The sequence below is a fragment of the Cavia porcellus genome, unplaced genomic scaffold (genome assembly GCF_034190915.1).
Source record: "Cavia porcellus strain 051 isolate PalLab524CR breed Dunkin Hartley unplaced genomic scaffold, mCavPor4.1 scaffold_19, whole genome shotgun sequence".
In the NCBI taxonomy this organism is placed as follows: Eukaryota; Metazoa; Chordata; class Mammalia; order Rodentia; family Caviidae; genus Cavia; species Cavia porcellus.
In genome coordinates, this window is record NW_026947502.1 from 65418066 (window position 1) to 65433692 (window position 15627).

A 15627-nucleotide genomic window follows, 5' to 3' on the forward strand; every position below is an offset into this window, starting at 1 on the left:
GCTTTGAGTTTTAAGAAAAGGCAGCACATGGAGAAGTTAGAAGTGAACTCTAGGCACTTTGCTTCTGAACATGAGTGAGAACTTTCACTTACTGTTGAAATCACTCTCAATATTTGATTCCAAGGGAAACTTTGAATGATGTTGTGAACAGGCTGTCTGTTAGGGACTATGCTTGTTCCTTACCTGCAGACCTTGAGGTCTACCCTGTGTACTAAGCTCTAAATGCTCAAGTATAAACTGTCCCTGAGTGCAACAGACACAGGCTTTATTGAATGAATATCAACATTCCAGCAAGTGTACATTTTGTATGAAGTTGGATACTGTCTTTAAGAAAGCAATTCTGAATTTTTAACCAACATTCTAAGTTCTTACCAATATAAATGGTCTTATGGAAAATTAAGTATTGTAAAGCAATACAGATTAATTCACACTTACACTGGTAAGTGGTTCATGTGAATTTTCTGATGCTGAGTAAGCCTTGAGCTCCGATTAAAAGCTTTGCCACAGTCATTACATTTGTAAGGCTTCTCTCCTGTATGAATTCTCTGATGTATAATTAAATGTGAGCGCCACCTAAAGATTTTCTCACAGTCATCACACTGATGCAGTTTCTTTATAGTGTTCACTTTTTTACGACTTACAAAGGTGGGCCCCTGTAGGCTGTTCCCATATTCATAGTACCACTGGGCTCTTGTATGTATTCTCTGGTGTTCAATAAGATATGAGCTCCGACTGAATGCCTTTCCACATTCATTACATTCATAGGGCTTTACTCCTGCATGAATTATTTGGTGTTGGAAAAGGGTCGAGTTTTGACTGAAGGCTTTTCCACATTCATTACACTTATATGGTCTCTCTCCAGTGTGGACCCTTTGGTGGATAGTAAGTTGTGTGCTCATGCTGAAGGCTTTTCCACACTGCATGCATTCAAAGGGTTTCTCACCTCTATGGATTCTCTGATGGTAAATGAGGCTGGAGCTCTGGCTAAAAGCTTTCCCACAGTCATTACACACATAAGGTTTTTCTCCAGTGTGGATTCGTTGATGCTGAATAAGATGTGAACCCTGGACAAACCCCTTCCCACAGTCATCACATTTAAATGGTTTTTCTCCAGTGTGAGTTCTCTGATGGCGAATAAGCCGTGAACTACAACCAAAGGCTTTTGTACACTTGTTGCATTTATAAGGTTTCTCTCCAGTGTGAATCAGTTGGTGCTGACTCAGGCGAGAGATCCACCTAAAAGCTTTCCCACACTCATCACACTTAAATGGCTTCTCCACAGCATGACTTCTTTGATGTGCAATAAGGCTTGGACCTTCTGAGGCTCTTGGGATTTGAGGCTTCTCTGCCATGTGCATCCTCTGGTGCTGAGCTAGAGTTGAGCTCTGGCTAAAGGCCTTGCCACACTCTTTGCACAGGTAGGGTCTCTCCCCAGTGTGAGTTCTCTGATGTCTAACCAGTTGTGACTGCTGGCTAAAAGCCTTGCCACACTCACGACAGCTGTAGGGTCTTTCACCTGTGTGGATTCTCTGATGATGGATGAGGCTTGAGCTTTGGCCAAAGGCTCTGCCACATTCCTCACACCTATAGGGCTTCTCTCCAGTGTGAATTCTTTGATGCTGAATAAGTTTTGAGCTCAAGCGGAAGGCTTTTCCACACTCAACACATTTGAATGGTTTCTCTCCGGTGTGGATTCTCTTATGCTGGTGGAGCTGTGAGCATAGTCTGAAGACTTTTCCACACTCCTCACACTTGTATGGCTTCTCTCCACAACACTTACCTGGAGGATTTCCCCGCAAGCAGTCAGGTAATTGTTCTTGGCATTGTTGACATCTGTGAGGTTTCTCTGCGTTCAAACCCAGGTCTAAAGAGGTTCTGAGATCTCTACCACATACCTCACATCTCTGCAACCCTTCTGTACTGTTCCTCTGATGTATCTCAGGCCAATGATCCAGATCACTTGCTCTCAGTTCTCTGTATTCCTGAGCAGTATCCTTGGTGGCAGCCTTGGGAGCTCCAATCCCCTTCTTCACATGATGTTTCTTCACTGTTAGCCCACAGTTACTTGAACACCTCTCTGACCAGACTTCAGAATTCCAAGTCCCTCCACAGCCAGGACCCTGAAGTTTGAGTTGACTGATGTTCTCATAGGGCTGCTTACAGTCAGGTTTAATGGTGGACTCTGAAACAACGAGTAAATAAAAATTTTCCTTACATACTGAGCTTAGAGAAAGGAGAAAGACTACAGTGAAAGGGCGCAAGTCCACACTTGCCAGGCAGGATGTGTCTATTTGTGACACACCCTAAGTGGAAACATGACAAGGAGATTCTTTGAGAGTTCTCACAATGTGACTTCATTTACACTCTACTTATTCACTTGACAAGGATGAAGTACTCATCTATATCAGGCAGAATCCTGAGAGTTGCATGTCCTAAGAGGAGTCTACCCCACAGAATGTTTTGGAGTGAATGTCCACAAGGATGCCAAGTGAGGATAGGCCAAAAACATGATGGTGAAGAGTCTGCCAAGAAGGACTGGGGGTGGAGGTGGGGGAGGGGGTCACACGCCCCTAGCAGCCCAGTTTCCAAGTGAGAACAGAGCAGGTCTGACCTTTGAACAGAAGGAATGAACAGGAACAAGAGGCTGAAGAGCTGCTGAGGGCACACAGGAGCCTAGAAGACAGGTCGTCTTGGAGAGCTGCACCAAGCAGTCCTCCAGCCTCTGCTCCCTCCAGCTGCACTGGCACTGACATTCCTTGAAAGGCTGCAGGCCAAAAGGCTAGTCTGCAGTCCATGCTGCTTTCTCTTTCCTAGGAGAAGTCTTTATACCTATTGGTATCCCAGACACCCACTTTCCTTCTGGACCCTCCCAATAAAACAGAAGTACCTTCCTATTCTGAAATCTCCAGAGCACCTCTACTGAAATCAGACTTCTTCCTGATAACCTCAAAACACAACACAACCAGACTGGATATAGTCTCAGCAAATCCCCACCCCCTTACAGGGCTTCAGGCTTGCCACTCATGCCCACTCATCATAGAGCCGAGACTCCAATTCCACTGATATGAGCAGGCCCTCCTGTCAGTCCTATGGAGAGGAAGGGGTGCCACCCATGCAGCCTCTTCCATGCAAAGAACAATTCCCAGTCAATCTTCTGTTGTCAATCTTCTATAACCACTGTGGGGGAAAATTCCCACCCACAGCTAAGTAGACTGGCTCACAAGAGGAACGAGTACACCCTGGAGCCCCAACTCTCTCCATCTCATCATGTAGCAGACATGCACCTTGCCTGGCCATCCTCTGGAACCTTCCTCTGCCATGGGGGTGAGAAAGGACAGTAAGACTGTGTCCTGTGGGAACTCACAGTTCCTTTGTGAGAACCTCAAAAGAAATGAATGCAGCCCTACTATTATTCAGCCAGGAATTGCCCAGCCTCTTGCTGCTCAGGAGGATGAAACCTCTGTGGCTAAGCAGCCAATAGCAACCATGACCAAAGGACAAGAATGTCACAAACCACCTGGCTGTCTTCCTAAGTCCTGCCTTCTGATTCCTGTGACTATGTCTGTAAGTAGCTTGGGCTGTAAGTTCTGCCCTAACCCTGAATACCACTGGGCCATGGCCTATCTCTTAACAACCCTAACCCCAGCCTCTCCTATAGTCCCTGGTCTCATGCCTGGCCCATTTCCTCCTGACCCCACTGATCAGCACCTCCACAGTCCTGAAATTGCAGTGCAAGAATCTCTCTTCTGCCTTGGAAAAAAAGATCTTCAGCAAGCTCTGGACAACCCCTGGGAAGATGCAAGCTCTCATGAAAAATAAAAACAATCTCTGGAAGTGGAGATGTGTGTCTTTCAGGCACAGCAGGGTCAGGCTAAAGATATACTGAGGTCACTGCCCTGGAACATGATAATGGGAACCAACCCTTGGGGCTACGGTGGTGGGCAAGTATAGGGAAGGCAGCGTTGCAAATGGTACCCTCTCCCTCATCCCTCTGACCAGTGAGTACCCTTGGAGATCTAATGCTGGCTGCACCAGTCAGAGGCAATGCACACACCTGGGGATTTCCACTTCACTTTATATATTCTGAGTAACACTACTTACACTGTCATCTAAAAGACCACACTCCTGCCTGGAACTCACTGTGGGCTACTCTGTTGTCACTTCCTCACCATAGGGGCCATTTGTTAAGCACAAACCCACAGAACTACCTAATTCTGCCTCCTTTACCTGTCTTTGACGTCATGTTGCACACTACAACCTCCCACTCCGGAGACACATTATTGGAAGGCTGGGTTTTAATGGCTACCCTACGTCTTTGCCTCCTTTCCAGGGAGGATTAGAAAGAACCTATCTCTTTAGGAGGGCTACGCAGGGAATTATGTGGAAATAAGGTTGCTGCAAATGTAATTAGTTATGGTAAAAGTGTTAGGTGGCCTTTATTTCAGTGGGATGTGTCCTTATGAAGATTTGGGCACATGAAGACAGAGGCACACAGAAGTCAGCTGAATGAAAATGGAAGCAGAAACTGAAGGGATGCAGTTATAAATGGAGGAGCACAAAGGACATACTACAAGAAGAAGGAGCCCTCAGAGCTTTCATGAGAAAATGGCCCTGGAGACTTCTGGCCTCCACAGTTCTGAGACAATTTCTGTTGTTCTAAGGTACTCGGTTTGAGCCTTGTTACAGAAACCACAGGAGACTAATACATGCAGGCCCTGAGCTGCAGGGTTTAGGTCACCCAAGCCCCAAAATGTGCAGGAGAGAGCGGATGGAAAAGGATCTGACTCAGCAAATATGGTACCTGAAAATCAAAGCTTACTGCTTTACCCAGATCCAAACACTTGCACTTCTGCCTAAAACACAGTTACTAAAATTAGAAACTGAACAAAATTTGGTAAGATTTCAAATACAACTGGGCATGGCCGCATATGCCTATAATCCCAGCACTCATGAGGCTGAAGCAGGAGGATTGCTATGAGTTTGAGGTCAGCCTGGGTAACATATTAAGTTCAGGACCAGTGTGGACTACACAGTGAGACCCTATCTCAAAGGAAGAAAGAGAGACAGACAGACAGACAGACAGAGACAGAGACAGAGAAACAGAGATTTCAAACACAAACTGTTCTTGGTGAATGCACAGCTGTTTTGTGTCTTTGCTGTTCTGTGGTCTTCCTACACCTGAATGGGGTTCCTTTCGGGCTTGTGCCTCTTCCATGAGCTCCCCAGCACTCAGCATTTCACTGCCTCAAGGCCCAACTTTGGATCCTCTTCACCTATAGCATCTCTGTGACAAGGCCTGCACCTCACCTGTCTGGAATGTCCGTGATGCCTCGGTCCCCTCCGCTCCCTGCAGGTCCAAGACCCATGGCTCCTGTCCCTGCTCCAGCCGGGAGATCAGCTCAGGCTTGAAGACCAGGAATCCTGCTGTGTGTGCAGCAAAGAAGAAGATGCTGGAAGCTCACCCAGGGCTCAGCTGGCTCTGGTCTCCAGGTGTGGAGGGCAGGGACTGCCAGGACAGGCAGACCCTTGTGGAAGGTGAAGATGTGGACACTCCATAGCCCCTTCATCCTGGTGTGTCCAGTTCCCCAGGCTGAATACATTGAAGGGCACCCCAACTCCCACAATCTCGAGGGGACTTGGTCATCAAAGACTCTGCAAAGAACAGGCTGCTCTACCCAGGGCAGAAAGGAAGGATAAAAGGAAGCCCCAGCCCTAGCCAGTGTTTCACTCAGCAGAGCCAGGGCTATCCAGGGCTCCTTCAGCTCAGAGGGCTGGGCTGCCACTAGAGATAGATGGTGAAGAAACAAGATTTTTAAATGACAAAAAATAAATGTGCTAATGAGGCAGATTTCAAAGAAAGTCTCAAGGTCCTTACCCTCAGCCTCCCAGGCTCAGCCCTTGAGCAAATGATCCATCAGGAGAATATGGAGTAGTGGAGACCTGTGATCATATCCCTGGTACCTCACTTCTGGGGGCTACCAGCATCCACGCCTGTGCAGCATCCCCAAACCCTCATCAGTGTCCGTCAATGTAGGGAGGAGCACCTGTCCAAGGGCAGCCAAGTCCTTGGTTCTGAAGCTTTGCTTAGGCTTCCTGCCATGGGAGAAAGGCAAACAGAGGTCCCAAAGGCCCACAGTAAAAGGCTCAAGTCCTTACATATAGGCAGGAACTCACACTCAACAGGGCACTGCATTCTCTCCAAGCACAAGTGGAACTGGGCAACATCCTTAGGTACAGCCACCAGCACAGTATGGCTGCCCTAAAGAACATACACCCAGCCCAATGCCACTCATTGTGAAATTAACCACAGAAAGACAGCTCATAAACTGTTGGCTACTTGGAAACTAAATAATGAATCACTGATTCTGAATGATACAAGACGGCCAGGGATGTAGCCCAATTGCACAGCATCTGCCTGACAAGCAGAAGGCCCTGAGCTCAAATCCTGGGACCAATAAATAATAAATGATACAAGAGCTGGGTGTGGTGGTGCACCCCTGTAATCCCAGCACTCAAGAGACTGAGGCAAAAAGATCATTGCAAGTTTGAGACCAGCCTGAACTGCATAGTGAGACCCAGTCTCAAAACAACAAAAATGAATAAATAAATGAATGAATACATAAATGATATAAGAGGCAAGAAGGACTGTTCCCCAGAGCTTTTTAGTGGTGTATAGACCTGAAGATTTCTGGCCATAACTCAAAATTTGTAGGATGAAGCCAAAAGACGTAAAGATAAAATTTCTATTTCTAAACACATTTCCTAGCAACAAGAATAATAAATCACACATATGGTAAACATTAAATTCAGGAAGTTGGGAAGAAAACAACACAACAAATCCAAATAAAAGGAAGAAAATAATAAAAGTAAGGTAAGAATTAACAAAAAAGAACACAAAACAACATTCCCACCCCCACTTAGGAAAAGATTAGCAAAACCAAAAGCAAGTTCTTTGATAAGATGAACAACAGTCTTGGACCAGTATGGTGACCCATGCCTATAATCCTAGCACTCAAGAGGTTGATGCAGGAGGATGGCTTTGAGTTTGAGGGCAGCCTGGGCTACATAGTAAGACCCTATTTCAAAAGAAAAGGAAAAAAAAAAAAACCAAAACATAAATAAAAATTTAAAGCTGAGTGAACCATTAAAGATTAAGGGAACAAAAATACTTCAAAGGCCTTCCTTCTTCCAGGTCTAGATGGTTTTACAGCAAGTTCTACCACAGGCTTGAAGATTCTATTAACTCCATCTCTACAAAGACTTCCAGAAATTTAAAAAGTAAGGGCTGGACATGCAGTGCAGTGGTAGAGCACTTACCTATCACATATGAGACCCTGGTTAACAGCCAGCACCATAAATGAATAAACGACAGTGAAACCTGCCCAGCAAATTTTATGAAGAAGCCTGCATGCCAAAAGCCACTTTCCAAAAATGTCAAAATTATCTAAAAATACTATACAAAAGGAAGTTATTAATCCATTTCATCTATGAATGTAGATTTAAAATGTAGTACAAAAACCTATTAAAATGTATGTGTTAATATCATTATTTAACTAGCAATTATTCCAGGAATACAAAAATACAATATAATTTATTATGCTGATAAAGAAAAAATATCAGGTGAGTATCATGCTTGGTGCAGAAAAAAATTCTGAAATCCAACACTTGCTGGGTGTGATAGCCCACACCTGTAATCCCAGCTCTCCTGAGGCAAGAGGTAAAAGGACTGTCTGTCATGAGTTGGAGGGCAGCCTAAACTGATGGCAAGAGCCTATCTCAAAAAAAAAAAAAAAAAAAAAAAAAAAAAAAAAGAAAGAAAGAAAAAAGAAATCCAACAGCTATTATAAGCGTAACAAAAAAATCTAGCCAGCTTCTGGGCATAGGTGAACATCTCCCCATTAAAATGAGGAACAAGCCAAGTGCAGTGAAACATGCCTATAATTCCAGCACTCAGGAGGCTGAGGCAGGAGGATCCCCATGATTTCTAGGCAGCTACAATAATGAGTTCACGGTCAGCCTGAACTACACAGTGAGACTGTCTCAATAACAAATAAATGAGAAAAAGTGTTAAGTGTGTTGGTTCATGCCTGTAATCACAGCATCCTGGGAAGCTGAGGCAAGGGGATCTCAGTTTCAAGCCCAGCCCAAGAAATTTACTGATTTTAGCAAGATGGTATATCAAAATTTAAAAAAAAGTCCTGGGAATTAGACATGGTGGCACAGGCCTATATTCCCATCATTCAGGAGGACAAGGCAAGAGGATTGCCACAAGTTCAAGGCCAACCTGGACTATATAGTGAGTTCAAGAATAGCCTGGACTAGGGGCTGGGGATTTAGCTCAGTGGCATAAGCGCCTGCCTTGCAAGCAGGCAGTCATGAGTTCGATCCCTGGTACCGATAAAAACGAAAAAGACCAAAAAAAAAAAAAAAAGAATAGCCTGGACTATACAGAGACCAGCACAATCCCCAGTACAATCAATCAACAATCAAATTAGGAACTGGATATGGTGGCACACACCTGTAATCACAGCACTTGAGAAGCTGAGGCAGGAAGATCATTACAAATCTGAGACCAGCCAGGGCTACAGAGTGAGTTCAAGGCCAGCCTGAATTGCATAGTGAGAACCTGTCTCAAAAAGACAAAAGATCACCATGCACTAAGCTTAAAAAAAAAAAAAAATGAAATCAGGACATACCCATAACGCCACTGTTTAACATAAGCCTGGCCACTGTTCATGCAAAGATGGGAGGAACAAGACTCAAAGCTCCTGAGAACATAGTAGAATCAGTGTCAATGCTGAGTTGCCAAATACAGTATTAGCCCTCCAGAATCAATAGATAAAAGCAGTAATCAACTAAAAATATAATGTAAGCATTAAGCACAATATGTTGGCACAAACCTTTAATTCCAGCTGCTACGGAGGCTGAAGCTGGGCAATGACAAATTTGAGCCCAGCCTGGGCAGTTTTAACGAGAAAGAAAAGAAAAGAAAAACACCACAAAACCAAAGCAACAAAGCAAATAAATATAAAGCCAAACAAAGAGCATGGAAAGGAACACAGCTTTGAAATGTTTCATAAACCAAGGTTATCAACAAGAAAATGAGGACCAGGAATATAGTTTAGCAGCACAGCATCTGCCTGGAAAGTACAAAGCCATGAATTCAAGTCCCAGTACCAAAAAAAATAAAAAATAAAAATTAGAAAAGGAGATTGTTTGCTGGGCATGGTGGTACACATCTGTAACTCAAATACCTGGGAGGCTAGGGTTAGATGACTCTAAGTTCAAGCATAGCCAGGGAAATTTAACAAGACCCTGTTTCAAAATTATAAAAAATGGGGGGCTGGGGATTTAGCTCAGCGGCATAAGCGCCTGCCTTGCAAGCAGGCAGTCGTGAGTTCGATCCCTGGTACCGATAAAAACGAAAAAGACAAAAAAAAAAAAAAAAAATGGAGCTGGAGATTTAGCTTAGTGGCTTACGCACTTGCCTGGTAAGTGCAAAGTCATGAATTTGATCCCTGGCCAAAAACATAAAAAATGAAACAAACGAAATTATAAAAAATGGGAGGAGACAGGGAATAAACACAAGATTTAAAATGTGTTATATACATGTTCCAACTCCCCATAAAGAAAGTAAATGTTATGTGCCACAAACATATACCAATAAAAATTAAAATTAAAAATAATAATACACAGCTGGGGAAGTAGCTCAGTATGAAGGCCTTAGATTCAAAAGGAGATTATTTAGATGATTCTGAAGACACAGCTGCTCAGGCAAACCATCAGAAAGCTTAGGGCCAGGGATATAGTTCAGTGGGGCAGCACCTGCTTTGAAGTGGGAGGTCCTGCGTTGGATTTCCAGAACACACACACATAAAATCAGAAAGCTAGAGTGCCAGACTTGCTGGGATGAAGAGTGTAGGCTTGGTCCAGCACTCTAAGAAGCATCTAGTCAACAAGCTATACTTCTACCCACCCCACTACTCCTCCAGTCACCCAGGCACTCTCTCATGGGACTAGAATGTTATGTTGTGGGGCTTTAAAGGACTTGTATCCAATACAATACAGGGTTTGGTAATAACTGAGAGGCACAACAAGGAGCAAGTTGGATCCACAATACCTTGACAATATGGAAACCCAACAAGGGGACCATGTTTCAAGGACATGAACACAAAGATGGACACGAAGTATGCTGCACATGGTGATGGGGTTGTAAGAGGAAACTGAACAGGACAGAAGGAAGAAAAGGATGCTTCATGGCATCGTAAAACATCTCCAGGGCACTGGTACCACCTCTGCTCTCAGTTTATAACAACTTCCATGGATTCCTTGAGCCAATTTTTCTGTCTGAGGTATTTCTAATTTGCATTTATTTCTCAAGCATTAAATTTAGGAAAAAAGGAGGATTTATTAGCTTCTAGAATTCCACCTAGCCAGTGTGAACTGAGTCACTACACATGCACAAAGCCTGCAGCAAGCCTGACTCACTAAACAGCCTCTCGGCTGTTTTTAGCCCACCAGGGGCTGAGCACTCAGTATCAATGTCCCCAGCCTCTGAAGGAGGCCTGGTATGTTGTGTACTAACAGATGGCCCAGAGGACAGGGATCCCAGGTGCGGCCTCACCTAGTCCGGCAACACTGCTGTGGTTCTCCAGCATCACCTCCCTGTAGAGGGCCCTCTGGCCAGAGTCCAGGCACTGCCACTCCTCCCGGGAAAAATGCACAGCCACATCACCAAATGTCACCGCCTCCTGAAAGGACATACACCAGTCCCCCAGGGATCCCTGGGTGACAGCCCCATTTTGGTGCACATCATGGTATTTCTCAGACAGGTACGCCTTGCGGTTTGTGAACAAGTTATCTAGCACCTAAGGCTCTAGAGTCTTAGGAAAAGGGAACTGCTTGAGGAAGAAGGGATCCAGTGCACAGTGCTCTTAATACCCCCCAGGAGCCTCAGATTGGCCCTGGTCTAGGCAGAGGGTGCTCACTGCTAAGGGGATGGAAACAAAGAGGCCTTCCTGAACCTGGCATAGGTCACAATGAGGGTCAACACAAAGACTGGGCAAAGGTCAGATATCCAAGGTTTCAGCTTCATGGGACACAGGAAGGAATGGAAGCAGGCAGGCTCCCTACCATGAGTTGCACAGGAAGGCCTCCACTTGTCCTGGCTGAGATACCTGTTGGAAATTATGAAACAGGTCAGAGGTCAGGGTGCTGGATGCTGCCTATCTTTTAGAATAATTAAAGGGGCACAGCATTTCCTACTCCCACCCTAGACATACTATTTTTCAGTGACAGGGCAGTTGGGTGAAGCAGTCCTGGTACTCGAGTATCTGCCCCTTAAAGCCTTGTTCATCCTTCAGTCTGTATGTGTGATGAATAAATCACTTCAGAAACACATCAGGGTGGGGAGGAGCACTCATGTGCCATGCATTCAACTAGGCAGTGGAAAGTTAACAATGAAGGCTCCATCCTTTATGCAGCAGTCTAGTAGAGGGAAAACTCAAATACCACCGAACACAATGACAGCACTGAAAAGAGCTAAGAAGCATTTAAACTAGATAACTGATTTTTTTAAAGTCTCTTCCCTAAGGACCTATGCCGAGGTGACACTGGTAGGGAGGAGTACCGCAGGTAGAAGAAGCGAGTTTGAGGTCTGAGAAGACAAAAGCTAAGTGAGCTAAGTGAACCAGTGTGTATGGATCACAGGCAACAAGAGGAGGGTATGACTGAAGCTGAGAGACAGAACCTCAGGCTGCAAAAGCCAGTGTCTGACCTGATACAGGAACTCTACTCTCAAGTACTAAATACATCCAGCTACAACTGGCCTGCACCAGGATGAGATCAGCCAATGGCTGCAGTCTGAAGAAGACAGTCCACCTTAACTGAACCAGTGACCTCAGATCCTTTTTTAGGCATCCCCCTGGGAGGTCTGAAGGAGAGCAACCAACTTCCTTGGTAAGTTTGTGACACAAACCGCGACCCTTGCGACTCCTTACATAGGGAGAATGGTCCGAGCACCAGTGACCTCTGAAGAAAGATCGCATCCTGCGCCTGAGCAGCAGGAATGCAGCTGCCAGGGTTGGACCTTCAGGCCGCTGCAGAGAAAGGCAGGCCCGGGAAGCCGCCAGAATTCAAAACACCAACCACCTATCCTAACCGCTGGCTGCAACCGGTGTTGCAGGCACCGCTGTTTTTGCAACTGTTACCGATTCTAGGCCTTCCAGGGGAAGAAAGTGAAAAGAAAAGATAGGCCTAGAAAGTGATTATACGGGGGAATAAATGGGAACCCCTGTGTAGGTCAGGCCTGGAAAGGCCGCAGTTAAAGCTCGCCTTGCTCAGGCCCGAGGCCTGAGCCCGCGAGCGGAGGAGCGTCAAGGCTCAACCATTCCCATCCACCGATGCTGGCCGGGGCAGCCGCTGCCGGACCAGGTACGCCGTCTGGCGCTCACAGCGGCTCAAAGCCTCCGCGGCATCTGTGATCCCCGAGGTAGAGGCCACTGGCCACTCCGTTGAAGGCGGGGAGCACAAGACCGAGCCTACCGAGCAGACTCACCCTCCCCGTGGCCAGCCTGAGGCCCGCCGGAGGTCCGCACTGCACGACGCCGCCGGAAACGGGCCTTGGACGCCCGTCCGGCCCCGCAGACTTCCGGCCGTTCTGGTCCGCTCGGAGGCCCGGCCTTCTCAATGGTTCTCAGCCGCGCCTCCCAAATTGGGGCGAAAATGAAGGAGCTAGACCTTAGAGACCCTGAACCCCTAGATGAAGTGGCTGTGCCTGCAGCTCGGGTGTACCGTGGGATCCAGGCCAAGGAAGGCTGAGTGCAAGTGGGCGTGGTCGGCCGGCTGTGGGCGTCACCTGTCGGTAGTGGGCGTGGCCTGGCCCTAAAGCCCGGGCTGTGGATTCTGAAGCCTCCCGGGGGTGATTGGTTTGGCTTCGCTCTCTTCGCTTCGCTCGCACACTGTGCGAAACTGCGGAATCCGCGCACCCTGCGGAATCAGCGAGCCTTCCCGATTTAGACCCCCTTAAGGCCCCGCGTGACTCCTGTTCTCAAGAGGTGCTGGCTCCTGGGAGACTTACAAACTAGACTCACACATAGCGTTAATGATCAAATACCCAGGATCTGTGATGGCCACTGGCCTCTGGCGCAGTCAGCTCTCACCTTCCTCAAGGGATCCGGGTTGGAAACAATCTACCCTTCCATCCCACTGTCAGGGACCCTAACCCTAACCCTAACCCTAACCCTAAGGAAAAAGACAAAAAAACAAAACAAACAAACAAAAAAAACCCCTATATTTAACTAATAAAATTACAAGTGTAATCACTTAGGTAATAATGATCCAATGGAAAAATCACATAATGGGTATGAAGTGGGACAAAACTATGGTCAACCAATAAGATTCAAAGTATAGTCACTTAGGTAATTTTGATTAAATGGGGATAAAAGAAAACAAGTCAGCTAGCAAATGCACATGGGACAAATAAGGACTTTGCTGGAAGGGGTGGGTTAAGGAGATTTTGGTCCTATGCCCAAAGTGATTAATGTGTATTTATCTATTTTTGTTTGTTTTGTTTTGTATTTTGGAAATCCATAGCAAAAGAAATTGCAAGAACTCCATAAACACATGGGAAATTAAACAGCACCCTGCTGAACAACCAGTGGATCACAGATCAAATTAAAGAAGAAATCGGACAATTTTTACAGTTGAATGATAATAATACAACATGCTGGAACTTACAGAACACAAAACAGTCTTAAGAGGAAAATTATAGCAGTAAATATCCGGAGGCCGGGAACTTAGCTCAGCGGCATAAGCACATGCCTAGCAAGCATGAGATCCTGAGTTGGATCCCTGGTACAAAAAAAAAAATCCATATCAGGAAAACAGATCAAGTGAATATAAACAACTTAATGGTGAATCTCAAACTTCTAGAAACAGAGGGGCAGCCTAAGCCAAAAGCTAATAAGGAGGAAATTACAAAGGTCAGAGCCGAAATTAATGCACTGGAGACTAAAAAAAAATTCAAAGAATCAATGAATTGAAGAGTTGGTTCTTTGAAATATTAAATAAAATTGACAAACCCTTATCCAACCTTATCAAAAAAAAAGAAAAGACTCAAATCCATGAAATTAGGAATGAATATTATTATCTTTTTTTTTTTTCAGTACTAGGGATTGAACTCACAACTTTGCATTTGCCAAGCAGGTACTTACACCACTGAGCTAAACCCCCAGCCCAAAATTAGGAACGAAAAGGATGAAATCCTAACAGACCCAGAAAAAGTTCAGAAAACCATCTATACCTACTTTGAAAACTTGTACTCTAATAAAATGGAAAACACAGAAGATAAGGACAGATTCCTAGATACATATGAATTACCAAAGCTGAATCAAGAAGATATAAAAATCCTAAATAACCCAATATTAATCAGTGAAATTGAAGATGCAATTAAAAACCTATTTTAAAAAATCCCAGGCTCTGATGGATTCACAACTGAATTGTACAAGAAATTTAGAGAAGACCTAATACCATGTCATGGCTTATGTCAGTAGCCCCCAAGCTTCATGAATTATGGACTTACAAAATCTAGCATTTGTGATTGGTTCATTGTCTAGCACTCAGATTGGTGGTGTGAGTGCTACACCCACTAGGGGTGGAGCAAGCATACAATGTAATGGCAGGAAGAAGGTGTGTTTCTCTTGCTGGTTCCAGTCTTGCTGTTTGCAGTGGCCATGAATGACAGCCTGGCCATGTCACCTTGCCTTGGAGCCAATTGCGTATGGACTGAAACTTCCAAGAACTGTAAGAAATAAACCTCTCCTTCCTTCATTTTGGCTGTCAGGTATTTTGTCCCAGCAATAAGTAAAAAGTAAGACACACCACTATTTCTCAAACTCTTTAATAATATTGAAAGGGAAGCAATATTCCCAAATTCATTTCAGGAAGTAAACATTATCCTGATACCAAAACCAGAGAGGGACCCAACTAAGAGAATTACAGGTCAATTTCCCTAATGAATATAGATGCAAAAATCCTCAATAAGATACTGGCAAATAGGGCTGAGGATATGGCTCAGGGGCACAGTGCCTGCCTGGCATGTGCAAAATTGTGAGTTTAGTTCCCAGTACCAAAAAGAAAAAAACAGAATTGAGGGACTGGGGATTTAGCCAGTGCACATGCATAAGTTAAAGGTCATGAGTTAGATTCTTCGTACAAAAAAAAAAATGCTGGCAAAAAGAATACAGCAAATCATCAAGAAAATTATACACCATGATCAAATGGAATTCTTTTCAGGGATGCAGGAATGGTTCAACATATGTAAATCCATAAATATAATATACCATATTAACAGAACCAAGGACAAAAATCATATGATCATCTCAACAGATGCATAAAAAGCCTTTGACAAAGTCCAATACTCATTCATGATTTAAAAAAACACAGAAAATTGGAATAATAGTCTTTATCTCAATCTGATAAAAGCCATCTACAGCAAGCCAGCAGCCAACATCATACTAAGTGGACAAAAACTGAAAACTATCTCTCTAAAACTAGGAACAAGACAAGAATGTCCACTGTCTCCACTCTTATTCAACATAGTCCTAAAAACTTTAGCAGGAGGAATTA

General features: G+C 44.8%; 1 protein-coding gene across 2 annotated transcripts; it reads right to left on the reverse strand.

Annotated features, from left to right (window-relative positions):
• Positions 1-248: 248 nt before the first annotated feature.
• Znf7 (zinc finger protein 7) lies at positions 249-12994 on the reverse strand. 2 transcript variants are annotated; one of them, XM_005000922.4, is made up of 5 exons: positions 12557-12994; positions 11134-11177; positions 10625-10751; positions 5308-5424; positions 249-2182 (listed from the first exon to the last, which is right to left on the reverse strand). In XM_005000922.4, exons 2-5 carry the CDS (start codon positions 11134-11136, stop codon positions 432-434), a joined length of 1998 nt encoding a protein of 665 aa, XP_005000979.1. In that variant the 5' UTR covers positions 11137-11177; positions 12557-12994; the 3' UTR covers positions 249-431. The 2 variants fall into 2 exon arrangements, with proteins under 2 accessions (XP_005000979.1, XP_063087375.1); XM_063231305.1 differs by lacking the exon at positions 12557-12994 and adding an exon at positions 11283-12550.
• Positions 12995-15627: the final 2633 nt, after the last annotated feature.

Excerpts from the sequence above, each read along its gene's own strand:
- Znf7 (XM_005000922.4), bottom strand. Across the intron at positions 5,425-10,624 it reads CAGCAGTGTTGCCGGACTAG|CAGGATTCCTGGTCTTCAAG; the intron begins GTGAGGCCGCAC and ends CTGCACACACAG. Across the intron at positions 2,183-5,307 it reads ATCACGGACATTCCAGACAG|AGTCCACCATTAAACCTGAC; the intron begins GTGAGGTGCAGG and ends TCGTTGTTTCAG.